Here is a 24,946-nt window from a genome sequence, read left to right as displayed (position 1 = left end):
TACCATATAGACTAGAATCAATCTGATTAAAATTCAGAAATATCGTAACTCGCTTACTCGTCGAAGAGTAATACGAATACGAATACGAATACGAAAGTTTTATTTTGATTCGGTTCACATATAACAGTACAAACAAGCTCTTGAGAGCTTTTTACCCAACATAAATACCATATACATAACATTAGAACAGATAGCATGCAAATAAGATATATAAGCAGCATATATTACAGTGCATAGATACAGCACAGATATCAGTTTTGAAATACATGCAAAGCACTACTAAACTACACATCTAAAGATGCTAAAACTGAAGCATACTTAAAAATGATTTAAGCACAACTAAAAATTAAGCAAAACTAATTTGAAGCACAACTTAAAATTAAGCAAAACTAATTTGAAGCACAACTATAAATTAAGCCGAAAACTAATTTGAAGCACACATCCAAAATTTAAGGCATCATGCAACATTAAGCGCTATAACTAAAAAATCATATCAATCTAATCTGATTTAACTATAAAACAATTTTTCACGATATACAAATCAAAAATCGAACCACGCTAGTATAATTTTAAAATTTCAAAATTGACGCAGGCTAAGTTTTTACAACAGACAATGCATAGATATGCATCCAAAAAAGAATAATAATATGCGATATGAGCTGATAAAATTTTAAAATTTCATAGGTGACGAATGACAAAGACTGCGTATAGATTAATAGCACTGTACGATTTGAACTGGTATAATTCTAAAATTTCAAAGTTGACAGAGGTTAAGTAATTACAACAGAGACTGTGTATTTAAACATCCCAAATGAATAGCACTGTTCGATTTGAACTGGTATGATTCTTAAATTTCAAACTTGACGAAGGTTAAGTTACTACAACAGATAGATATAGGAAGATGTGGTATGAGTGCCAATGAGACAACTCTCCATCCAAGTTACAATTTATAAAAGTAAACCATTATATTTCAAGGTACGGCCTTCAACACGGAGCATTGGCTCACACCGAACAGCAAGCTATAAAGGGCCCCAAAAAATTACTAGTGTAAAACCATTCAAACGGAAAAACCAACGGTCTAATCTATATAAAAACGAGAAACGAGAAACACGTATGAACTACATAAACAGACGACAACTACTTGAAATCAGATTCCTGACTAAGGACAGGTGCAAACATTTGCAGCGGGATTAAACGTTTAAATGGTACCAAACCTTCTCCCTTTTCTGAAACAATAGTATAACATCACAGAGGCTGCATATTTATACATCCCAGATGGATATAGCACTGTGCGATTTGAACTGGTATAAATCTAGAAATTCAGAGTTGACGGAGGTCAAGGAATTACAACAGCGGATCCAGGGGGGGGGGGGGGGGTTCCGGGGGTTGGAACCCACTTTTTTTTGACGATCAATGCATTTGAATGGGGACATATAGTTGGAACCCCCCCCCCCCCCCCCCCCCCCTTTATCCTGGGTTGGGAACCCCCTTTTAAAAATGGCTGGATCCGCCCCTGAACAGAGACTGCTTAGTTAATATACAACCCAAAATGAATTGCACTGCGCGATTAGAACTACACCTTTTCATTGATCCCATTTGGTGCCATTGTTTTTAATTTTCTTATCCCAAATCTTTCCCGAGTGATTCCCTCCTCCTTAGACCAAGCAGTGTTGTGGTCTATGATGGTAATAGTCAGTCGATCGAGATCTGCCTTAGTATGGCCAGGGATCTAAAATGTCGACTAAGAGGAAGGTCTGGCTTGCATTCATAGTCCCCGCTACGATGGCCGTTCATACGTTAGCGAAAAAGTCTTAAGATTTGCGCAACGATACTAATATAAGATGGTAATATACGGAGAGGATGTTATAAAATCGTGTTATAATATAAGATGGTAATATATACGAAGGGAATGTTATAAAATCGTGTCAATATAATGATACAGCAACAAATGACAACCATGCACTGAATTACAGGCTCCTGACTTTGCAGGCGCCCAACCCTCTCCTACCCTAGGGCAGTGGTGTAACAGCGCAAGTTAAGAACAAACTATAAAAATCAGTTAAAAAGGGATTAACTCGATCATCAGATCGATACAAAACACAAAAATAACTAACAAAAACACAAAAGGCACAAAGTGCAGATCTGAGAGTAGTAGTTCGCAGTTACTGAAAACTAGTTCAAAGCCAATAACAACTAATAAAAATATCAGGTATCTAAGACTAAAAGGGCCTTGTTTGTATATTGATATAAATATATATATGTATATGCTGCTTTGGCCGGTTTGCTTCAATATGTTTTATGTGTATCTGCTGGTATGCTATGATTGATTATGTAATGATATCATATATCAGTCGGGATAAAGGGGCATTAGCTACGAATTAGAAAAAAAATGTTATTTTTTGTTCCGAAAAGTGTATAAAAGAAAAATATAGAATTATTATTTCGCTATAAGAAGCGCGATGGGTGCGACATGTGGAGTAAGGTCTGCTTACCATTCCGGAGCACACGATATCACCCCGGTTTTTTGTGGTCAGTCTTGAGTTTTCTATGCAGTGTTTTGTAGACATGTTGTTCCTTTTTTACACAGGTACTTGGGGACAGGACATTTTTGCCCTCCCCCTTTTTTTTATATATGTCTCTGTTTTTACTTTCGATTTTTAGTTCTAATAGTGATATACCGCAGTTGTAGGCAAAACGTTATAGAAATCTGTGACATGTCCCATGTAGTACATATAATTCCATCTTTAAGTCAGGTATTTCGAAAACTAAGAGGCGGCAGATGATTTCAAAAGAAAATCAAACTCATAATGTAGGTACATGTGTATAGAAAGACGGTAAAATCGAAGAAGAATATTCTTTCAAATTGTTTTAAAATCACATCAAATCTCCAAGATCTTCATAGATTTTTCTTCAACATTCTAATTTTGCTTCAACAAAAATTTACGTTTTATTGATATAAAATAGCAAGGACGTATATTAGACGTATGTTAGTTATACGTCCTTGAAAATAGTAATTGGGTCACCTACTTTCTAGTTTTCTTTTTGTTATTCGTTTTGTTTCGAATTTCGCAAATTATCCTCTCATGAAAGGAAGTTCATCAAACGCCATTTCCCCCGTTAAGAAGAAAGGAACATGTGTTGAAAAAAGAGAAGTCTTTGAAACTCTCTGTTTAAATACACACTTAATTTCACAAAAGTAAGAATTATTTGAGTGGTCTCTTATTTTCCAACAAGTCCTGTCTTAAAAAAAGAGCGCAAATACGATATTTTTTTCTGAACCACCAAAAATGATAACGATATCCGATATCGCAAACATTTACCAAGCGGACCGACGAGGCATTGAATTAAAGAATGTCAAAGTACATACCACACCATAATGAAACATAAACAAACATTCGATAGTTTATAGCTACATTGAAAACTTTGAAAGACTAGAGCTATTTAAACCCCACAAATTTGAAAACAAGATGTTCGGAGAGTGTAGGCAGTGTTTCTGGTCAGGTCCACCATAATTTAGCATCTGCACCATGCATAACTGTGGAACCATAACTCCTATGTCTCTATGATATTTTTTGGACAATTTGTGTACCATAGAGCTACGCCTACAGATTTTTCCTTTTTCAAAACGTTCAGAATTGCGACCTGAAGGACTCAGCTTCAGGTCGCACTTATTTCCAAAATTTTATTGTTTATCGCCTGTGCATAGCTTGTCAATGTATATAGTTTGTTTCATTATATATTTTTCTTTGAAGTGACATACCTATTTATGTTTGACTATTCATTTCCTTGGCACTATTTAATTATTTCCATTTGTATATGTCTCTGTAAGTGTAAAGCAAAATATTGTCCTATGAAAAATTTTCCCCTAAGACAATATTTTATAACTTTATATCATAAAATTTTGTCCCCATCTTTGAAATAATGTGCACAGAAGAAACTCTCCTTGAACTCTCCTATTCCAAACTCCATATTCCACAAATTACAAAAACAGATTTAGATGAGCTAGGCCAGACTTAAAAATATTTCTGTTTGCCCAAACCCTACCCACCAGTCTCAGGTGTGGGTAGGTAGGTAGGGAAATTCTTTTTTAGTCCCCAGTGTTCTCCATTTTTCACTAAGGTAAGGTGGGTGTTTTGAAAAAATCACTTTCAACCGGTTGGTTTTTTGTTTTGTTTTAACATTTCCAACCGGGTTTTACTTTACTGTTCTTTGGGACACAAAAAGAAGGATAAGTATTGTATTCACATTTAATAAAATTGAACCGTTCTTTGCTATCACTGCTGGCCTTTTATTTGACAAATTAGTTGTTAGCATCTCGGATAGCAGATATGGCTTTTGCAGGACTCCCTTCTCCTGCATATGCATTGCTTATCGATCCAAGTTTCTGTCCTGTTCCTCGCTTTAGTGTTGTATTTTTGGCACACAGAACAGAAATATCCTCCTTTTGTGCCGATTAGCCATTTAAAGTCCTATTCATATTTATCAGCTTGGTAACAACCCCTCAAATGAGGGGTAGTTTAACTCTCAATGTAATGACTACCCTTTTATGAGGGGTACATTTCACGAGATACAAATGAACTCATATTTATTTTATTTACAGAAACTTTTCCCAAAGAACTATACATCTATTTGGTATTATATGGTCAAAACATGTCCAAGAAATTTGTAATATTCCTGGACTTATATCTGCTTTATCATTAAAAATAAATGGACCCTCTTTTAAAAAAGTTGTTCCAAATAGAACGATTTTCCCCCTTTTAAGTTAAAAAATCTAAGTTTTTCTCTTTTCTTTTCTTCAACAGTATTGACATGACCTCTTGCCAGAGAGACAGTCCCTCATTTAAGGGATATCCCTCATTTGGGGGATTGTTCCCAACCTGTTCATCTTCGCGATCGCTTGCGTGCCTTTTCCGTTGTTTGATACTTTTTTTTCAATTTCAACAATTTCAATAATTTCAATACAACTATCCGTTTTAGTTGACTTATTTGGCAAATAATTTTCCTTATCACCATCGTCACCTGCCTTTCTCTTCCCCCGATTAATAAAAAGAAAACATTGAAATTTAACGATCCGCCATTTTTGTCAATGAAAACAAATGCGAGGCGCGATTAGTATTTAAATTTTTACGGTGCGGAACCGAAAAAAACAGGAATTTGAAAAAAAAGCCGACCACCTCCTAAAATGGAAAGGTGGTCGGCTTTCAAAAGAAGGTGGTCGGCACACCCGGCTTAAATGCCGAATGGAAAACACTGGTCCCCTACCGACGAAGTCGAAGGGGACTTTAGGTTTGCACTCTGTCCATCTGTCCATCCGTCAGTCCGGCAAATCAGCTTTCCACACTTTTTTTCTTCGTTCTTGAAGTTATTGATTTGATATTTGGTATATAGTTTCATCATGACACGTTATAGGTCAAGATCGAATTTTGTTCCGGTCTGATGATTTAGTCCAGAGTTATGGACCATAACTCTGGATCATATCTAATGTTAGAGTACTATGTTAAACCATATTTCTGTACAAAGGGAGATAACTCATTTTTTAAAAGACATTCTTTGTTAAATTATTTGAAGAATTTTTTGGCAGGTTTGTTTGTTATTTAGTATAAAATAATTTTCTGAATGCTATATATATAAAAAAAAAAATTATGAAGAGAAATCCTTTAATTAGATAATAATCTATTTTTATTAATATATATATTTCAATACATTACATTGTGCAGAGTTTGCAAAAATGGTCGGTCCTGTCGGTCAAAATGAGGCTCGGACCAGTATTTTGAAGGCTAGTGCCGGTCCCGATGACCGATGTAAAAACGGCCGTTGTAGTGCATATTTCGGCACTTTTTTACATCGGTTATCAGATGTACCCGCTGCCAATTTCCGGTACTGGTTTACGGATGTATTATAAACAAACCAAAGCGGCGATCTACACGTGGCCTACTAAATTTGTTCATAGAGCCATTCCTGGCAAGCAATCGGTGATTGAACCCTACAATGGAGCAAACAAATACTGTAACAGCCGAGAAAGTGATTCAGATGATGAAATGGATAGTGAAGATGACTTTAAAAAAGAACAATCAGAAGACTTGAACTGGTCCTTCATTGTTAATTTGCCTGTGGGTGCGAAGAATAAAACTAATATTAATAAAGTTATTTTTCGATAAAATATGTTATTAATTTTATTTCAGGATAAAATTGACAAGAGTTTGTAGGACTGGCTAAAATTTTGTAGGACTGACAAATAATCATGCTTTGTCGGTCCCATGACCGACGGGTCAAAATAAGTTTTCGCGAACTCTGATTATGTAGATAAAAGTTGTTGACATTTTATAGATAAGTTACAAATCTATATTAGTTTGTATTGCCATGCAATACTCTCAGAATGCTTGTTTTTTTATACTTTTCATGATTTTAGAGAAAAATAGAGGAACAAATTTTTTCACCTTGTAAACAACTTTTAAAATGAAAGACTATTATAGAGTTTTGTATAAATTGTCAGACAAATATATGCCAGGATCTATATGTACTATAAAGATCTTTTCTATTAACAGTTTTTTTTTTAGCATTCCACCTCAATGTTCACACTTTTTTTTGAATGTTAACATGGTAAATACATAAAAAATCATATGGAACTGCACCTTCACAAACAAAACTGCGATAGTACAATTGCTTATAGACTGTTCAAAATATAAGGAGCTGTTTGATAACTGTGAAAAATTCCAGGAAAATATTGAAAAACAAAACCAGAAATATGTTATTCCAAATGCATATAGAAAGATTGAAAATTATGGACAACAAATAGCAAGACATATATTGCATATATACGTATATACATCAGTCAGAGCTCAGACATAAACAAGTCGTTTTTATGCCCCCGCCGTACCGGAGGGGGCATTAAGTTTTACCCTTGTCCGTTTCCGTTGGTTTCCGTTCTCCTAACTTGAGTTTGCCTCAACCAAATGTTATGAAACTTATACACAATGCTTATTACCACAAAACACAGATCAAGTTTGAATTTTGGTGGCGTCACTTTAACCGATCTAGAGTTATGCCCCTTTATAAAAGGAAATATTGCAAAATTTTTAGTTTCCGTTCTCTAACTTAAGTTTGCCTCAACCAAATGTTATGAAACTTATACACAATGCTTATTACCACAAAACACAGATCAAGTTTGAATTTTGGTGGTGTCACTTTAACCGATCTAGAGTTATGCCCCTTTATAAAAGGAAAAATTGCAAAATTTTTATTTTCTTCTAAATATCAAGTTTATATAATATATTTTTAAAATTGGAGTTATCTTCCTTTGACCATAATTATAGTTGAATCAACTACAATCAATGCTTTATACAATGCAATGTTTAATTTTGACTACCAGTGATAAAACACAGATCAAGTTGAATTTGGGTAGTGTCACTTTAACCATTATTGAGTTATGCCCCTTTATAAATAGAAAGATTGCAAAATTTTTTAGTTTCCATTCTGTAACTGAAGTTTTCCCCAGCCAAACATTGTGAAACCTATACACAATATTCATTCCAACAAAACTCAGTAAAGATCAAGTACATTTTTTTTTGTTTCAGTTCTCTAACTTGAGTTTGCCTCAACCAAATGTTATGAAACTTATACACAATGCTAATTACTACATAATACAGATTAAGTACGAAATTAGGTGGCAACACTTTTACCATTCTAGAGTTATGTCCCATTATAAACATAAAAATTGCTGAATTTTTTAGTTTGTCTCAACCAAATGTTGTAAAACTTATACACAACCGTTCTAGAGTTATGCGTCATTACAAATAGAAAAATTGCTGAATTTTTAGTTTCTGTTCTCTACTTAAGTTAGCCTCAACCAAATGTTATGAGACTTACACACAATGCTTATTACCACAAAACTCAGATCAAGTTCAAATTTGGGTAGTGTCACTTTTACCGTTCTTCAGTTATGTCCCTTTATAACTATATGATATGCAAGCGGGGGCATCATCTGTGTCCACATGTGGACACTATCCACATTTATTTGTTTTTGACTAACAGAAGTCAAAAATTGTATTATAAAAATGTGTTTTCATTTTCAGACTTATTTAAGTCAGAAAATGACAGACTTGTTTAGGTCTATTCGTGTTTATGAAAAGACTTAATTTTAATTGGTGGCCAAAGTGCACCACCGATGACATCATTAACTTGTCTGAGAGTTCACAAGGACCTGAGCTATCTATGTGTAATTATCTAATAGAACATTTTTACTTAACATAAGATTATTTTCCTCATTTTGTGTGGTTATAACTTATAGATGGTTGCATTGTAAAGTAAATAAACATTATCTCCGTTTTTTTAGGCTCTCATGCTTATTTTTCTTGAGAAGACAAAGCATTATCTTTCAATGTTGTCATAATTTCATGTAGATGCTCGAGCTTTTTATAAATATGCTTGGGTCTTGAAGTTGACCAATTTTGGTAACTTATTGATTTGTAGGAGTCAATATTTGCAACTTTTTAATTCAGGTCAAATATTTCTTACTTAACACTAATCGACTTATTGAAGTCATAATTTGTCTTAAATTGAAGGGAGATAAATCTTGAAACCTACATATTTAGACCTCTAGGAGTCAGAAGCAGATTTAGACTTATTTATGTATGAGCTCTGACTGTACATATATCTCAAAATGGAGGAAATGACAAACAAATGAAAATAGTGATTATCATAAGTGACTTATATATATACCGACACAGAGTCTGTCATATAACAATTGTAAGAAATGTAAAGAAGCTCTGGACAAATATTAAAAGCTATGAAAATGAAATTAAATAATTAATAAAAAGGTCCCTGTAAATATGCCATGCATGATACTTTTATTGTTTTATATTTATATGTGCTGTACATATGTTGGAAAAAACGTTTTTGTTTTATTCTTTAAAATTTTATTGTTAAGGAAAAACTCCAAATATATTTGGAGGTTCTCCTAATTAAAGGAGGCTCATACTAAGAAGAAGAAGTTTATTTGAATACAAAATTCAAATACAAAACACTTGAACAAAACACTTGACAGAACTTCTGTCAGAATAATATCATTTTAATCAAATTTTAATGCCGAATCAAATTCCTGAACAACTTGGATTGGTTCCTCAAAATTGGGCTCAAACGAGTGTCCCGATCGGTCAGAGACGGTCACACAAATTTCATCAGTTTTCTGTAGGATGAAATCGTCATCACACACTTTATCAAACACCTCTTTCCATGTTTTTGCGTTTTCAAAACAATAGAATTTGTTGGAAACTACAGGTTTTGATTTTAATCCAACCTTTATTTGTACTAGACAGTTACATGTTGTTTTTCATCCGTATCAATTGTAGGCTTTAATACATAACACAAATTGTCCTGTGATAAAGCGCGGTCAGATTGGGTCAGGTTATTCTATGCAACAAACTCAAGCCGGATACAGATACGACAGAACTCTGCAAAAAAAAAATATCACGAATTTTGAATAAAAAAAGATTTTGACTCAGGTGCTTTTTTATGGGTCGTTCCGGTTAGGGCAAACCAACCTATTCTTTATTATGGTCCTACAAGTTAAGACGGCCACTTAAGAGGTTCTGGATTTGTTCAACTCAAATGATCATGTGGTAGCGTAAAACTAAAATTTTTTTTGGTATCTCAACCCTCCCCCTTTTCATTGATCTGCAAGAAAATAAAATAACCAGTTCAGAATAAGCACTTGACTCAATATAATATCATATAGAATAATAGATATGTGTTCCCAAACTATCCAAGTGATTATAAAATTGAGAATGGAAATGAAGAATGTGTCAAGGAGACAACAACCCAATCAAAGAGCAGAAAACAGCAGAAGGCCACCAATAGGTCTTCAACACAGTGAGAAAACCCCGCACCTGGAGGCGGCTTCAGCTGGCCACTAAACAAAAATGTGTACTAGTTCAGTTAAAATGAACGTCACACTAAACTCGGAAACATACAAATGAACTAAAATTTAAAAAACATACAAGACTTAACAAAGGCCAGAGGCTCCTGACTTGGGACAGGTGCAAAAATGCGGCGGGTTTTAACATGTTTTGTGAGATCTCAACCCTCCCCTAATACCTCTAGCCAATGAAGAATAAACAAACACACAGCCAGACGCACAGTAAAACTCAGTTTAAAAGAAATCCCGAGTCCGATGTCAGAATATATGTAATGTTTATGTATGAGTTTCATCATAATTTTTTTTTTATTCACAGACTAATAACTAAAAAATTGTCATCATGATGCCCAGAATGAGAATGCCGGTTCGTCATATGGGACCACGTGGTATGCGTCCCAGAGGACCACGTCCCGTCCCCCCACCAGGAATCAGACCAATGAGAGCTCCAGGAGCACCACCAATGCGTCCACGGTTAGCTCCACCACCCCAACCTGTACCAGCTCCATCTATCACTGGAAATGCCACAAATGATCCATCGACTGCTAACAAAAGAGTATTTGTTGGAAACCTTAACACAATAGCAATCAGCAAAGAAGAAGTGGAGAGAATATTTAGTCAATATGGCATTATTACTGGCATATCTATGCATAAAGGTTATGCCTTTGTGCAGTTTGCTTATGAACATGAAGCTCGAGTAGCATGTGGAAGTGAAGATAGTAAGACATATGCAGGACAAAAATTAGGTATGTTGAATGAAGACAAAATAACTGCAAATCTCATGTTTTAATATTGAATACAATGGAACTTAGACTAGAGTAAGAGAATACTGTACATATTACTGTAAATTCAGGAATTGTTTCAGATGTTTTTTATACGACTTTTGCGGTCGTTTATTGGTATCACTTAGTCGTTGTCCGAAGTCACATTGATCTCCGGACAATAACTTTTGTTTATGTGTATGGATTTCTATGAAATTTTACCATAAGGTTTATGACCACAATAGGAAGGTTGGGATTGATTTTGGGGGTTATGGTCCTAACAGTTCAGGAATTAGGGGCTCAAACTGTTTAGGAATTTAGGGCAAAAAAGGGGGAAAACAAGGGTTTCCAGGTTAATGGACAATTACTTAAGTACAAAACATAATTTTAAAGCAGTGTAAGGGAGGTAATTCAAACACATATTGTCAAATTACCTCCCTTACACTGCTTGTAAATTATTTATAAAGAAATGTATTGTCTTTAGGTGATTAGCTGTCTATTTATTTTTAGAAGTTACTATTTTAAAAATGTTTAATAAAGGTAATTTAATTATAGCCATGATTATGTATATAAATGTGAAGGAATTTTATTTTTAGATATTACTATTTAATGTTGCTGATGGAGGCTTTTAAATTTTAGGCATGATTATGATGTCATTTTTGTCGAGCCTGCGACTTTTGTCGCAGAAAGCTCGACATAGGGATAGCGATCCGGCGGCGGCGGCGGCGGCGGCTACGGCGGCGGCGGCGGCGTTAGCTAACTTCTTAAAAGCTTTATATTTTAGAAGATGGAAGACCTGGATGCTTCATACTTTGTATATGGATGCCTCATGTTACAAAGTTTCCGTCAGTCACATGTCCAATGTCCTTGACCTCATTTTCATGGTTCAGTGACTACTTGAAAAAAAAGTTCAGATTTTTTGTAATGTTAAATTCTCTCTTATTATAAGTAATAGGATAACTATATTTGGTATGTGCGTACCTTGCAAGGTCCTCATGCCCGTCAGACAGTTTTCACTTGACCTCGACCTCATTTCATGGATCAGTGAACAAGGTTAAGTTTTCGTGGTCAAGTCCATATCTCAGATACTATAAGCAATAGGTCTAGTATATTCGGTGTATGGAAGGACTGTAAGGTGTACATGTCCAACTGGCAGGTGTCATCTGACCTTGACCTCATTTTCATGGTTCAGTGGTTATAGTTAAGTTTTTGTGTTTTGGTCTGTTTTTCTTATACTGTATGCAATAGGTCTACTATATTTGGTGTATGGAATGATTGTAAGGTGTACATGTCTAGCTGGCAGTCGTCATCTGACCTTGACCTCATTTTCATGGTTCAGTGGTCAAAGTTAAGTTTTTGAGTTTTGGTCTTTTTTTCTAATACTGCATGCAATAGGTCAGCTATATTTGGTGTATGGAATGATTGTAAGGTGTACATGTCTAGCTGGCAGGTGTCATCTTACCTTGACCTCATTTTCATGGTTCAGTGGTCAAAGTTAAATTTTTGAGTTTTGGTCTTTTTTTCTAATACTATATGCAATAGTTCAACTATATTTGGTGTATGGAAATATTTTATGATCTATATGTCAGTCACGCAGGTTTTATTTGACCTTGACCTCATTTTCAAGGTTCATTGCTCAGTGTTAAGTTTTTGTGTTTTCGTCTGTTTTTCTTGAACTATAAGCAATAGGTCAACTATATTTGATGTATGGAAGAATTGTTAGCTGTACATGCCTGCCTAGCATGGTTCATCTGACCTTGACCTCATTTTCATGGTTCATTGGTCAATGTTTAGTTTACTTGGTTAATGTTAAGTTTATGTGACAGTTGTAATAAAGCTTTATATTTAGGACTATCAACATAATATCAATGATTAGTAAAGAAGGCGAGACATTTCAGCGTGTGCACTCTTGTCTATTTTAAAAATTATTTACTTTTAGCCATGATTATGTATGTGAAGGAATTTTATTTCTAGATATTACTATTTAATGTTGCTGATGAAAGTGTTTTAATTTAAGGCATGATTATGATGTCCTTTTCTATTTTAATACTTTTATGTATTTAAATGGGTTTTATGGTTGCAAAGTCCTAGCTGTCAATTTATTTTTAGAAGTTACTTTTAAATGCTGATGAAGGAATTTTATTTTTAGATATATATTACTATTAAAAGTTGCTGATGAAGGTTTTTTTAATTTTAGCCATAACTATGATGTCATTTTCTTTTAATACTTTTATGATGTATTTAAATGGGCTTTTATGGTTAAAAAAAGCATTTTTCTAGTTTCCAGACAGTAACTTGTGATGAAGTGTATGGATCTCTCTAAAATTGTACTACAAGGTTCCATACTACAAAGGAAAGACTGCCATTGAGTTTGATGGTTAATGCTAAAAGGGGGATTCAAAAAGTTTGGGGGGACGGGTGGGAGTTTCCATTTTTTTTCTAAAAGGGTTCATATTTTATTTTCAAAATTTCAAATTTTTGACAAGTTTCAAGAAGAAATCTTCAATTGCACAGTATTGCACATTAGATTTGTAAGATCTTTGACCACATTTATTTTGTGTCAGAAACCTATATTATGTCAAAAATTTGATCACAATCCAAATTCAGATAGTATCAAGCTTGAATATTGTGGCCAAATTTGCTTCAACTGTTCATGGTTTGACCACTGCAGTCGTATCAGGCTGCGCTCAGCGAAGCATTTTATTTATCATTGTAAAGACTTTGTTGTGATAAGCAGCTCATTCATTCAAACTGATCAACTTAAATTGCATTATTTGTATGCAGTATTTCTTGAAATTACATTGATTAATCTAAAATTTTGCTGATTGACCAATAACACCCTTTATAAATGCACTTTCCTTTGCTTTTTATGTGTTTTTTTGCTGGACATGTACTGATTATGTGTTATGTATGGATATCCTTTGTTTTTCTTTTATACACAAATTTCCGAAATAGAATTTTTATAATTTGTATGTGCATTAGTACATACAGATGATTTTTCAGATATTTAACAAACAATTGTACATGTAAAATTTCACAAATGTGATCAGACTGCCACAAGTACAAAAAATTAAGCATTTCTGACTTTCTTGACTATTCCAACTAACTTCTGTAAAGTGTAAAGAGAGAGCCAAGTCAGGAGGATTTGGACTTGAAGGAAGGACAGTGTTGTTCAAAGAAATTTTTAATAGAATCCTAGCATAGAGGAAATTTTCGATAGTATCTAGTCCAAAAAATAACAAACAACATCAGGGCTAACCAAATATTATTATTAAACCATCAAGAAATTCCTATCTGAAAGGATCAAAGTGAAATTGATGACATTGTATATCATTTGTATATTATATATATATAGTTTTTCTGGAGGTTTTGGCGTGGTATGGTGCCCTGCCCTTTTTAGGAAAAAATTTTGGCGCCATGCCCCTTTTCTGTCGTATTTTACAACGCCCCGCCGTAATTTAATATCAATTCTGCAATACATCCCTTGGAACGGAAATCAAAATTTTAATGGCCGACATTTTATTGAATTTGGTGATTATGTTTGAACAGTTTTGAAGTGACAGAGTACAAATACGATTCATGATTGAATCTAATAGGAACAATATTGATTTGTACCTCTACGAATTTAAAATGTAGACAATTTAAAAGGGAACCATGCGACCATTTGAGTTATTGGGATGAACAAGATTTACCACTGATTACGTAAACAATATGATGTTTGTTTATATTTTCTATTTATACTATTTGGTCGGTCGAGATGTCAGATTTGGTGTGAATTTACGACGGCTTTCTTACTGTTGTTATCTTAATAAAATTAAAGTTAAGAATACAGCTGATATAGTTTTGAATAATACGAAAAATCGTTTCAATAAAAAAAGACATGCATAAACACAGATTGAAAAAAGATGGAAAGTAGAAAAAAATGTATAGTAAGTCTTGCTATACAAATCTTTGAATATCTTAAAAATATTTGTACAGTTATGAGCCAAGGTAGCTTTGATTGGTATAAACATGTGAGATCCAAAAGGTATTTGGCACTTTTTTTGTGCATCTAAAAAGCAATGCATTGCATATGCTCTTGGTCATACAAAGTCCACTTTCACAACACATCGTTAGACAAACAGCCTGAGTGATCCAGTATTAAAGTTTATAACTGGAGTTATTGGTTGAAATGAGGCAGTTGCACAATGAACATGTTCAAGATACTATTAGCTGAGTCTAGAAGTGATAATTTTATTACAAAAAGGAATTAAATTAACAACCTAATATACATATCTTTATTTCTTACCAATAGATTTGAAACAATGGTATATTCGATTAAATCCCTATCCATAACAGTGCATTTATATCTATGTAAAGAGGGACCTAAAAGTGTCGTTCTCCGCGCAAAAGGTGCCCTTAAAGTGTAGCCAGTCGTGCTTAGAGTTCCCTTTGAACAAAATATTACCCTGCCCTTTTAAAAAGCTGCAGGAAACACTAATATATATGTGCATTATACACTGTTGTTGATGAATAATAGATACACTCAATTGAAAATGTTTCTTATTTTGTAGATTGCAATATTGCTTCAGAACCAAAGAATAAATCTACAGTAAATCTAGGGGTAAAAAGGTACTTGTCTTTTATGTCTATGTAATCAGTCAGGTGAAGGTTGAATATTCACTTGAAACAATGTAATAACTGTACACTGCGACTTTCAAGCTTTTGCAAAATCCACATAGAGATGTCAAACACAATGTTGAGTCTTAAAGATTTCTCTATCTGTGAAATGTACTTGTTGAGCTAACCAGCGTTATTTATCAAAATTCAAGACCATGCAAAAGTCAATATTATTTTGGGTTATAAATGGAAACTTTTTGACAATCAATTTGAAGAGCAAAATGTTTCAAATTTATTAGCATGTGAGCTATTGACCTTACTTGGCATCTGTTTTTGTCTGTAGTCCTTGACATTTTTTGATAAAAATATTCTCAGAAACTGCTGAATGGATTGGGATATACATTGACCACAATCATCCTCAACTAACAAACCATAGTTTTTGTCTTATTTCTCAAAAACAGAAGCAGTTAGAGAAAAAATGATAGAGGTAAAGAAAATGAACAGGTCAAGGTCTGTCAACAGTCAAGGATATAACTCTATAGAGTTATTACAGAAAAATAACATACATTTGTTATTGGGGACTAAAAAATCAAAGAACTGTAATAACATATGTATGTTACATCACTTACATGTTTCAAAGGGACAATATATATCATTAGTTTTGTTAAATGTATACAGGTTCTATTGATATTACTATTGTCTTTATGTATACTTAACTATAAAAAGATATAACAGTTCATAGCTTGCCAATCATGCATAGTACACCTATGTTATTACAGAAAAAATATGCCTATAATAACTAACGGGTGTTATTACAGCTCCTCTACATCACTCCTAAGCATTTGCTCAGACATTCATCATGCTTAATTACGATGTATTTTAATTTATTGTAAGGAATAATGATCAGAACATGTAATGAGGTTCTGCGCAAGCTTCCCAGTACACTGGTAGACCTATTTGGAAAATGCCCGCGATTTTTGGCTAATCTCCGCGAAACGGATAAAAATTAGAGGTTCATAGTAAATTTGCTGTATTACAGAATATTATGCATGTTATCCGGAGATTTTCCGTGTCGGCGGGAATTAGCCGTTTGTCCGATAAAACGGGTGTGTATTGAGTCAGTGATAGAACCAGTGATGCGTGAGCGACGGTTATTAATAGATCGTTGAACATAGATGATTATAGAATCCGTTATGCGTGAGCGACGGTTATTAATAGATCGTTGTGATATATACAATGTTTATAGTCAGATTAAAAAAACTATCTTATTTCCCTTTTCAGTCGAGATCAAACGGTGTTTTTGATAATAAAGTTACTTACGATTTAAATATCAAATGTTGTCATTGTTCATTAAAGAAAAATCTATTTTAATGTGACCAATGAACAAGATGAATACACGTGTTATCTTTGCTATAGACAACAACAATTTTTTTAAAATATGAATGGAAATCGTATTTACGTTAAAAAACGTAAACTAATCTACTATTCATGATAGATTCATAATGTGAATCGATAGTTTGGGTCAGAAACTTTGTTCTCACTTTAAAAAATTATTCACAATTGTCATGTTTAGAAAAAAAATCAGTCCTTGTACTAATAGAGTCTCCGGAAGATACCGTAATTGGGCAGGATGTCAAACTGATCTGACACTTGTCCTAGTGTATTTAACACCTGCTGTGATATTGCTTGTAAGGTCGTAAATCAATCTGTACCAGATTGATCAGAATTTAATTTTACCTGTACATATATTTAGTCGTTATGGAGGATATCATAGATACATGTTATATATTGTATTGTAATTAATGAAGATAATTTAAATATATTATATAATAAAGACCTATTTGCATATAAATCGAACATATTCATTCAAACCAAGAAGGTTTGAAATTGAAAGTTTTCAACAAACTTTCGATAAAATCTTTCCCGTAAATTACATACGAGTCATTGGTTTATAGTTACACAATTGTTACCCTTCTAACGTCTTATTTCTTTGTGCTATTAAATGAACTCAAAATTTTCCATATCAGATGACATTTCGTACGAGTCCTAAAAATTATAATTGAATAATCTTCTATTTTCCTTTCGACACCACGTTCCCCATAGGAGCCTCAAGATCTAATCATACCTGTCAATCATTAGCCACAAGTTGGTCCGCCAGATAGATCACTCGTGCTTTCCATTATGACATCGTTGAGAAGTTTTTGTAAATTGATTTGTGATATAAATAAAGTGATGTGAAGTTTATTTTACGGCCGATCAAAATTTGATGTGATTCGATTTTTCTTTTACACAAAGATGTTTTTTAATGTCATAAAATACTTGGAAATAAAACATTTGAGTTCTTTTTTTCCCGTAAATATATTCAATAAACCAAAATTTATTTCAAAAGGTAAACATTTATAATCATTACAAAGTTATAATTTGATTTTTATTTAAGTCGGTTAATGGAAACAATAAAATGACAACGTCTTTGCAGAAATATTAATCCAGACATCAACGTACTTAGACTGTCCATTTGTTCCACTGTGTAGGACAATTTATTCACGAACTACATCATTAATAATTACTAATATAACTTACAGTTGCTGAAATGTAAGTTGTATATTATTTATTTTTTTACAAACATGCGTTTTGGTTCCGTTCAGATTTGCTATTACAGCATGTGTAGATTCCTTGATTTTCATCTAGTTTCAGTTATATATATACTAGTTCCAGTCAGTATAGGCCTAATCATTTTGCCTTCCAACAAAGTCAACAATTTAGCATCGGACGTATACGTGAATGCGTATTTATACATCTCTATATGTTATATCTGATGTAATGGACTCCTAATATGTTGTCCTTTTAAAGTTGGCTATACAATATTGGCTGTGCTCATTGTTGAAGGCCGTACAGTGACCTATAGTTGTTAATTTCTGTGTCATTTCTCTTGTGGAGAGTTGTCTTATTGGCAATCATACCACGTCTTCTTTTTTTATAACGTACCCGTTTTAATAGCAATGTTATATTCAAAACGGATGAGAAAACCCCATGGATGACAATTATCTATATCCATGTCAAGTGGGGTTAGGTAATAGGAGCGGAACTTATTGATTATGTATGTTTGTGAGGGTCTGGATAGGATTTATAGAAGAATAGAGAACACAAATGGATAAAAAGTGCACAAGATAGGACCAGAAAAGTAAAGAAAAATAGACGCCAAGAAAATAAGGAATATAGAATAATGAGAGAAAAAATATGAAGAATAGAGAAAAACAGATGACTAACAAATTAAAAGACAATTGGATTGAAAGACCTCCCCCCCCCCCCCCCCAATATTCAAGACCTTCGTATGTGTTCAAAGAAAATCTGCATACATTATAGTTCCTTGCTATAAAGTTACGTTCTCAAAAGCTTTTAAGGATTATGTACCCTTGTGTTGATTAAATGCTAAACATATGGATTTTTTTTTAGAAAATCCACAGCTTTTCCCTTGTACTGTCATATTTGGCGATTCAATGCTTTATTGATGAAGGATTATTGCATTCAGTGCTAGCAATGATTTTTATACGACCGCAAAAAAATTTTTGTGGTCGTATATTGGTATGACGTTGGCGTCGTCGTCGTCGTCGTCGTCGTCGTCGTCCGGCGTCGTCCGAAGACACATTGGTTTTCGCACTCTAACTTTAGTTAAAGTGAATGGATCTTTATGAAATTTTACCACAAGGTTCAATACCACAAAAGGAAGGTTGGGATTGATTTTGGGGGTTATGGTAATAACAGTAAAGGAATTAGGGGCCAAAAAGGGGCCAAAAATAAGCATTTTTGTAACTTCCAGACATAACTTGTGTGTTAGTGTATGGATCTCTCTGACATTGTACCACAAGGTTCCATATCACTAAAGGAATGCTGGGATTGATTTTGGGGGTAATTGCCTCCAAATTTTAGGAATTAGGGGCCAAAAAAGGGGCAAAAAACAAGCATTTTTCTAGTTTCATGACAATAACTTGTGTGTAAGTGTATGGATCTTTCTGAAATTGTACTACAAGGTTCCATATCACAAAGGGAAAGCTGGGTTTGAGTTTGGGGGTAATTGCCCTAAACGTTTAGGAATTTGGGGCCAAAAAGGGGCCAAAAAACACATTTTTTTCTAGTTTCCAGACAATAACTTGTGTTCAAGTGTATGGATCTCTCTGAAATTGTACTGCAAGGTACCATACCACAAAGGGAAGGCTGGGATTGAGTTTGGGGGTGATGAATCATAATGGGGGTTCAAAAAATTTGGGGGGGGATTTATTTTTTTTTCCTTTTTTGTTTCTTTTAAAATTTTCCATTTTAAGTTGGTTATTTCTGATTTATATTTAAAATCAAATAATAATGATATGGTAGGAGATACACACCAAACAGGATGTGTAAATTATTATATAATAAGTATTGTGCAATAGCAAGAAATTTTCAATTGCACAGTATTGCACAATAGCAAGAAATCTTCAATTGCACAGTATTGCGCAATAGCAAGAAATCTTCAATTGCACAGTATTGCGCAATAGCAAGAAATATCCAATAGCACAATATTGCGCAATAGCAAGAAATTGTCAATTGTATAGTATTGCGCAATAGCAAGAAATATTTAATAGCACAGGATTGTGCAAAAGAAGATACTTCCTATAAATTGCTTATTTCTTGACCAATTTCAATGGGGTTTTATTCTTGATTTCATGGGGTTCTTTAATATGCTGAATCTAACCGTGTATTTAGTTTTTGGATTTTGGCCCCGTTTTTAAATTGGTCCACATTGAGGTCCAAAGGGTCCAAAATTAAACTTTGTTTGATTTCATCAAAAATTGAATTATTGGGGTTCTTTGATATGCCGAATCTAACTGTGTATTTAGATTCTTAAATTTTGGTTCCGTTTTCAAATTGGTCTACATTAAGGTCCAAAGGGTCCAAAATTAAACTTAGTTTGATTTTAACAACAATTGAATTCTTAGGGTTCTTTGATATGCTGAATCTAAACATGTATTTAGATTTTTGATTATGGGCCCAGTTTTCAAGTTGGTCCAAATCGGGGTCCAAAATTAAACTTTGTTTGATTTCAACAAAAATTGAATATATGGGGTTCTTTGATATGCTGAATCTAACCATGTATTTAGATTTTTGATTTTTGGGCCCCGTTATCAACTTTGTCCACATTGAGGTCAAAAGGGTCCAAAATTAAACTTTGTTTGATTTCATCAAAAATTGAATTATTGGGATTCTTTGATATTCCGAATCTAACCGTGTATTTAGATTCTTAAATTTTGGTTCCGTTTTCAAATTGGTCTACATTAAGGTCCAAAGGGTCCAAAATTAAACTTAGTTTGATTTTAACAAAAATTGAATTTTTAGGGTTCTTTGATATGCTGAATCTAAACATGTATTTAGATTTTTGATTATGGGCCCAGTTTTCAAGTTGGTCCAAATCGGGGTCCAAAATTAAACTTTGTTTGATTTCAACAAAAATTGAATATATGGGGTTCTTTGATATGCTGAATCTAACCATGTATTTTGATTTTTGATTTTTGGGCCCCGTTATCAACTTTGTCCACATTGAGGTCAAAAGGGTCCAAAATTAAACTTTGTTTGATTTCATCAAAAATTGAATTCTTGGGGTTCTTTGATATGCTGAATCTAACCATGTATTAAGATTTTGGATATTGGACCATAATAGGTGAATGTCCAATTTAAAATTTTTAAGTTCTTAGACCACATTCAATCTGTGTTAGAAACCTATGCTGTGTCAAATATTTAATCACAATCCAAATCCAAAGCTGTATCAAGCTTGAATGTTGTGTCCATACTTCCCCCAACTGTTCAGGGTTCGACCTCTGCGGTCGTATCAAGCTGCGCCCTGCGGAGCATTTTATTTTAATTGAGTTATATATGTTTAAAATATTATAACAAAAATAAAATGCTTCGGCGCTGAGCGCAGCCTGATATGACCGCAGAAGTTGAACCATGAACAGTTGGGGCAAATTTTGACACAATATTCAAGCTTATTACTGTCTGAATTTGGATTGTGATCAAATTTTTGACATAATATAGGTTTCTGACACAAAACATGTGCAAAGGTCTTTCAAATCTATTGGGCAAAACTGTGCAATTAATGATTTCTTCTTGAAACTTTTGAAATATTTTAAAATTTGAAAATTTTGAAGAAAAAAAATTAAACCCCTTTAAAAAAATTGGAAACCTGCAAACTTTTTGAACACACGACCTCCCCCCCCCCCCCCCCCCCCCCCCCCCCCCCCCCCCCCCCCCCCCCCGCGCCCTTTGGAGCAATAACCTCAACACTTTATCCCAGTTTTCCTTTGTAGTATGGAAACTTGTAGTACAATTTCAGAAAGATCCATAGTGACTTAAACACCAGTTATTGTCTGAAAAACTAGAATAACTAAAAAAAAATGTTTTTTGGCCCTTTTATGGCCCAGAATTCCTTCATGAATGGGGCAATTACCCCCAAACTCAATCCCAGCCTTCCTTTTGTGATATGGAACTTTGTGGTACAATGTCAGAGAGATCCATACACTTACACACAAGTTATAGTCCAGAAACTACAAATGTGTCTTCGGACGACGTAGATGACAACAACCACATCATACCATTATACGATCCCCCCCCAAAAAAATTGGAATCGTATAAAAATCTCGGTCTTAAAATCTGTGTTAAATACCATTATTTTGGCGTTTCTGTATACTATGAACATACATTTATTATCAATAAAGTATATTTGATATAAACTATCAATTCCTAGTTTCTTCTACACGGCGATCACTGCTAAATTGATTTCTCCTAAAATAACCCAAACAGTAGAATCATAAGAATAGATGACAAATGCAACTATGCATGGAACCTATAGAACACAGAGTCATGATGAATAATTTATTGTGGAAGGAAGAGAAGCGACTAACAAAATGAGGTCTTCTCGTTTAAGTAGTATAGATAGATATATACTATAAGTCGGAGAAGCTTTTGTAAAGAAACATAACAAGCTATACACAAATTCATAAACATCACATAAGTACATCCTTAACCAGGCTATATATCAAGTCGACAAACATTGGAAATGAATGAAAAAAAAAGGATGAGATGTGAAAAAAAAACATAAATTCCCTGCTACATACATAGATTGCTTTAATGCATACTTATGGTCGTGCCTTTTTTTCTCTCGATTTTATGTACGTATATTTTGGTATCACACAAGTTCATGATTTTTCTCTGACTGTTTATAACTGCGTTACACTAGGTCCAATGATTCTTATTGATTTTAACTTTAATTTTCACAATTTGTGCATGTTATTACCTCACTGTCCAGGTTGGGGGAGGCCCAGTCCTATCCTATAAAGCAAAGGATATGGATTTTCTCAGTCTTACATTCCAGGATTGGTGACCGCATGAGGGTTGAGCTATCTCAAATAGGTTTAAAACCCTCCTCATTCTATGACTGTCCTGGCAAGTCAGGAGCTTGTAATTTTTTCAAGGTGTTGTCTTTTTAATTTTCCAAATTATGTCATGTCGGGGCATTTTATAAATTCTATATGGTATGAGTTTTGCTCACTGTCTGAGAAGGGCCGTACGGTGTCATATAGATCCTTAATTTCGAGTTCTTTGTTTTCTTTTTAATTTTTAAATTGATGTCCAGTGACAAATATTTCTCGAGTCATGTCATTTAGGCAGTATATAAAAAAAATGAAAATTGTTCATGCTAGTCGGTAGGAAATAGACTCCCTACACTCTTGTTTTAAAGAATATTTATTTTATTCAGTTATCTTGAAAGACAATATCTACTGCAGTTAAATGAAGTTGTTATACTGAGAATTTGACTGATTAAGATTTTATTTTCAATTGCCAAAGTGTGAAGTGGTAGAGCCCATTTCTGTAACCTTTATTTGTTGCATTCTGTGTGATAAAATTTAGTAGTTTTGAACCTACTGAGATTTTAATAACTTATTTTCGAATGATGGAACCTTATCAAAATGTTTGTCAATTAAGATAAATTGAACATGGTGTTAACAGTCAGCAAACTGTCACACAAGAAATATATTTAATGTCCGAGAACATGTAAAATAAACTACCTTATGTGAGGACATTGAATAAAATGTGTCGCATATTTCTCAACTCCTATTCGTTCCATGTCAACAGAATTTTAATTTATACCGTCTTAGATGACAATTTATCAGAGGCTGCTTCAATGGTATATATGCATAATATAAACTTTATACATAAATCTCATTTCGAATGTTGTCTTTTCGTCCTCCAACATTCTTTGTCAAAATCCGGGATTCGCACTCGACTGTTTTGGAGCCAGAGATACATCTTACCATAGATGTAAAATTACATCTATAACCTTACACAGGTACACTGGCTAGTAAAGGGACAATAAACGGATGTATAAATTGCCCCAGGTATTTTAAGTCGTATATTGAGTGTAATGTGTACACCGCCACGTGTGAGTGATTTCAAAGATAATCAAAATGATGTAATTCATGTAGTAACTTCCATGCAGCTACGCATCATCGCACGTAATATTGGACATCGCAAAAAAACTAGAATTTTTTATGTGCCTTGTTAGATATTTAAAATGATATAACATCCAGTGAAAAAAGAAATGTTTAAGATGGACATTTCTGATTTACTGGTGAATTAAAAATTCCATAGAATATCTGAAATGATTTTAAGGAGCATGCATCTCGTTTATCTGATACTAAGTGAGTACAATAAGTCAAAGTGTTAGTCGAACTATACAAACAAGTGTGTTTTGTCTTAAAATGTGTAGCTGTGTTATTTTGTTCACAGAACGAAGGGTAAATTGAAATTGAAACAAAAGGAAAATAAAAAAAATAAAAGTTATTACCGTACCATAAGTTGACAAATAATAAAAAATAAAATATATTAATTACCTATTCCGGCACACATGAGTTCAATTTATTAATCCCACAAGGGATACCAGCTACCAAGGAGACATTTCATATATCGGTACTCAAATCACTTCAATATTTTATTTCTCCGCGTGTATACCTGATGAAGTCTCGATTATTTCACAAAGACGGAGTAAGGATTAAAAAAAATAAAGGAAGTAAAAAATATATCATTTATAAGCTAGCACACCAGTGGCGGATCCAGAAATATTCATATGCACTGACTGCCTAAGAGGGGGTCGCTTCAGTCATGCTTCAGTGATTCTCAATACATGTATAATCAACCAAATTTTTTTTCAAGAAAAGGGGTACCTGGCCCCCTCTAAATCCGCTTCTGTCACACTATTCCATCAGTACCTTAAAACTTCTTGTACGGTGAACTACTATTAAAATTAATTCGTAACCAGTCACTTATGCCCACCCCCCTTTCACTTATTTTTCATGCTCATCTTTTCCGTTTGTAGGAAGGGTCTAAAATGCCTTTAATTTTATGTTTTATTATTTATGAATTAAAGAACAGTTTCATTTAGAGTTAAAACTATGCCCGACACTCCCTTTATCAGAAAAAGCTTTCATTATTTAATAAAAAAAAGTTTTATCTTATCTTATCCCGTTAGTATAGAAAGTCCCTTTAGTCTAGAATTTTAGTTTATTGAAGGACCTTTAAATTGTAAAAATATAAGCTCTCGCCGCGATATAGCATGTTTGTGCTAATGCAGCGTAAAGCAAACAACAATCAA

The 24,946-nt window shown here is 33.7% G+C and overlaps 1 protein-coding gene across 3 annotated transcripts in view; it reads left to right on the top strand.

The window, feature by feature from the left end:
* The first annotated feature begins 3,078 nt into the window (after positions 1–3,078).
* LOC127700592 (uncharacterized) overlaps positions 3,079–24,946 on the top strand; it is a 66,475-nt gene continuing 44,607 nt past the window's right edge. For 2 of the 3 annotated variants that reach the window (XM_052204137.1, XM_052204138.1), the window contains exons 1-3: positions 3,093–3,196; positions 10,230–10,656; positions 15,225–15,282. In XM_052204137.1, coding sequence (XP_052060097.1) covers positions 10,254–10,656; positions 15,225–15,282 — 461 coding nt within the window. In that variant the 5' untranslated portion in view covers positions 3,093–3,196; positions 10,230–10,253. Of the gene's footprint in view, positions 3,197–10,229; positions 10,657–15,224; positions 15,283–24,946 lie in introns of all 3 variants that reach the window. The other variant, XR_007981652.1, reaches the window with a different exon arrangement.

The sequence above is a fragment of the Mytilus californianus genome, unplaced genomic scaffold (genome assembly GCF_021869535.1).
Source record: "Mytilus californianus isolate M0D057914Y unplaced genomic scaffold, xbMytCali1.0.p SCAF_5, whole genome shotgun sequence".
NCBI classification, from domain to species: Eukaryota; Metazoa; Mollusca; class Bivalvia; order Mytilida; family Mytilidae; genus Mytilus; species Mytilus californianus.
The sequence above is the reverse complement of the archived record's forward strand: the minus strand, read 5'-3'. Positions and strand labels throughout refer to the sequence as shown.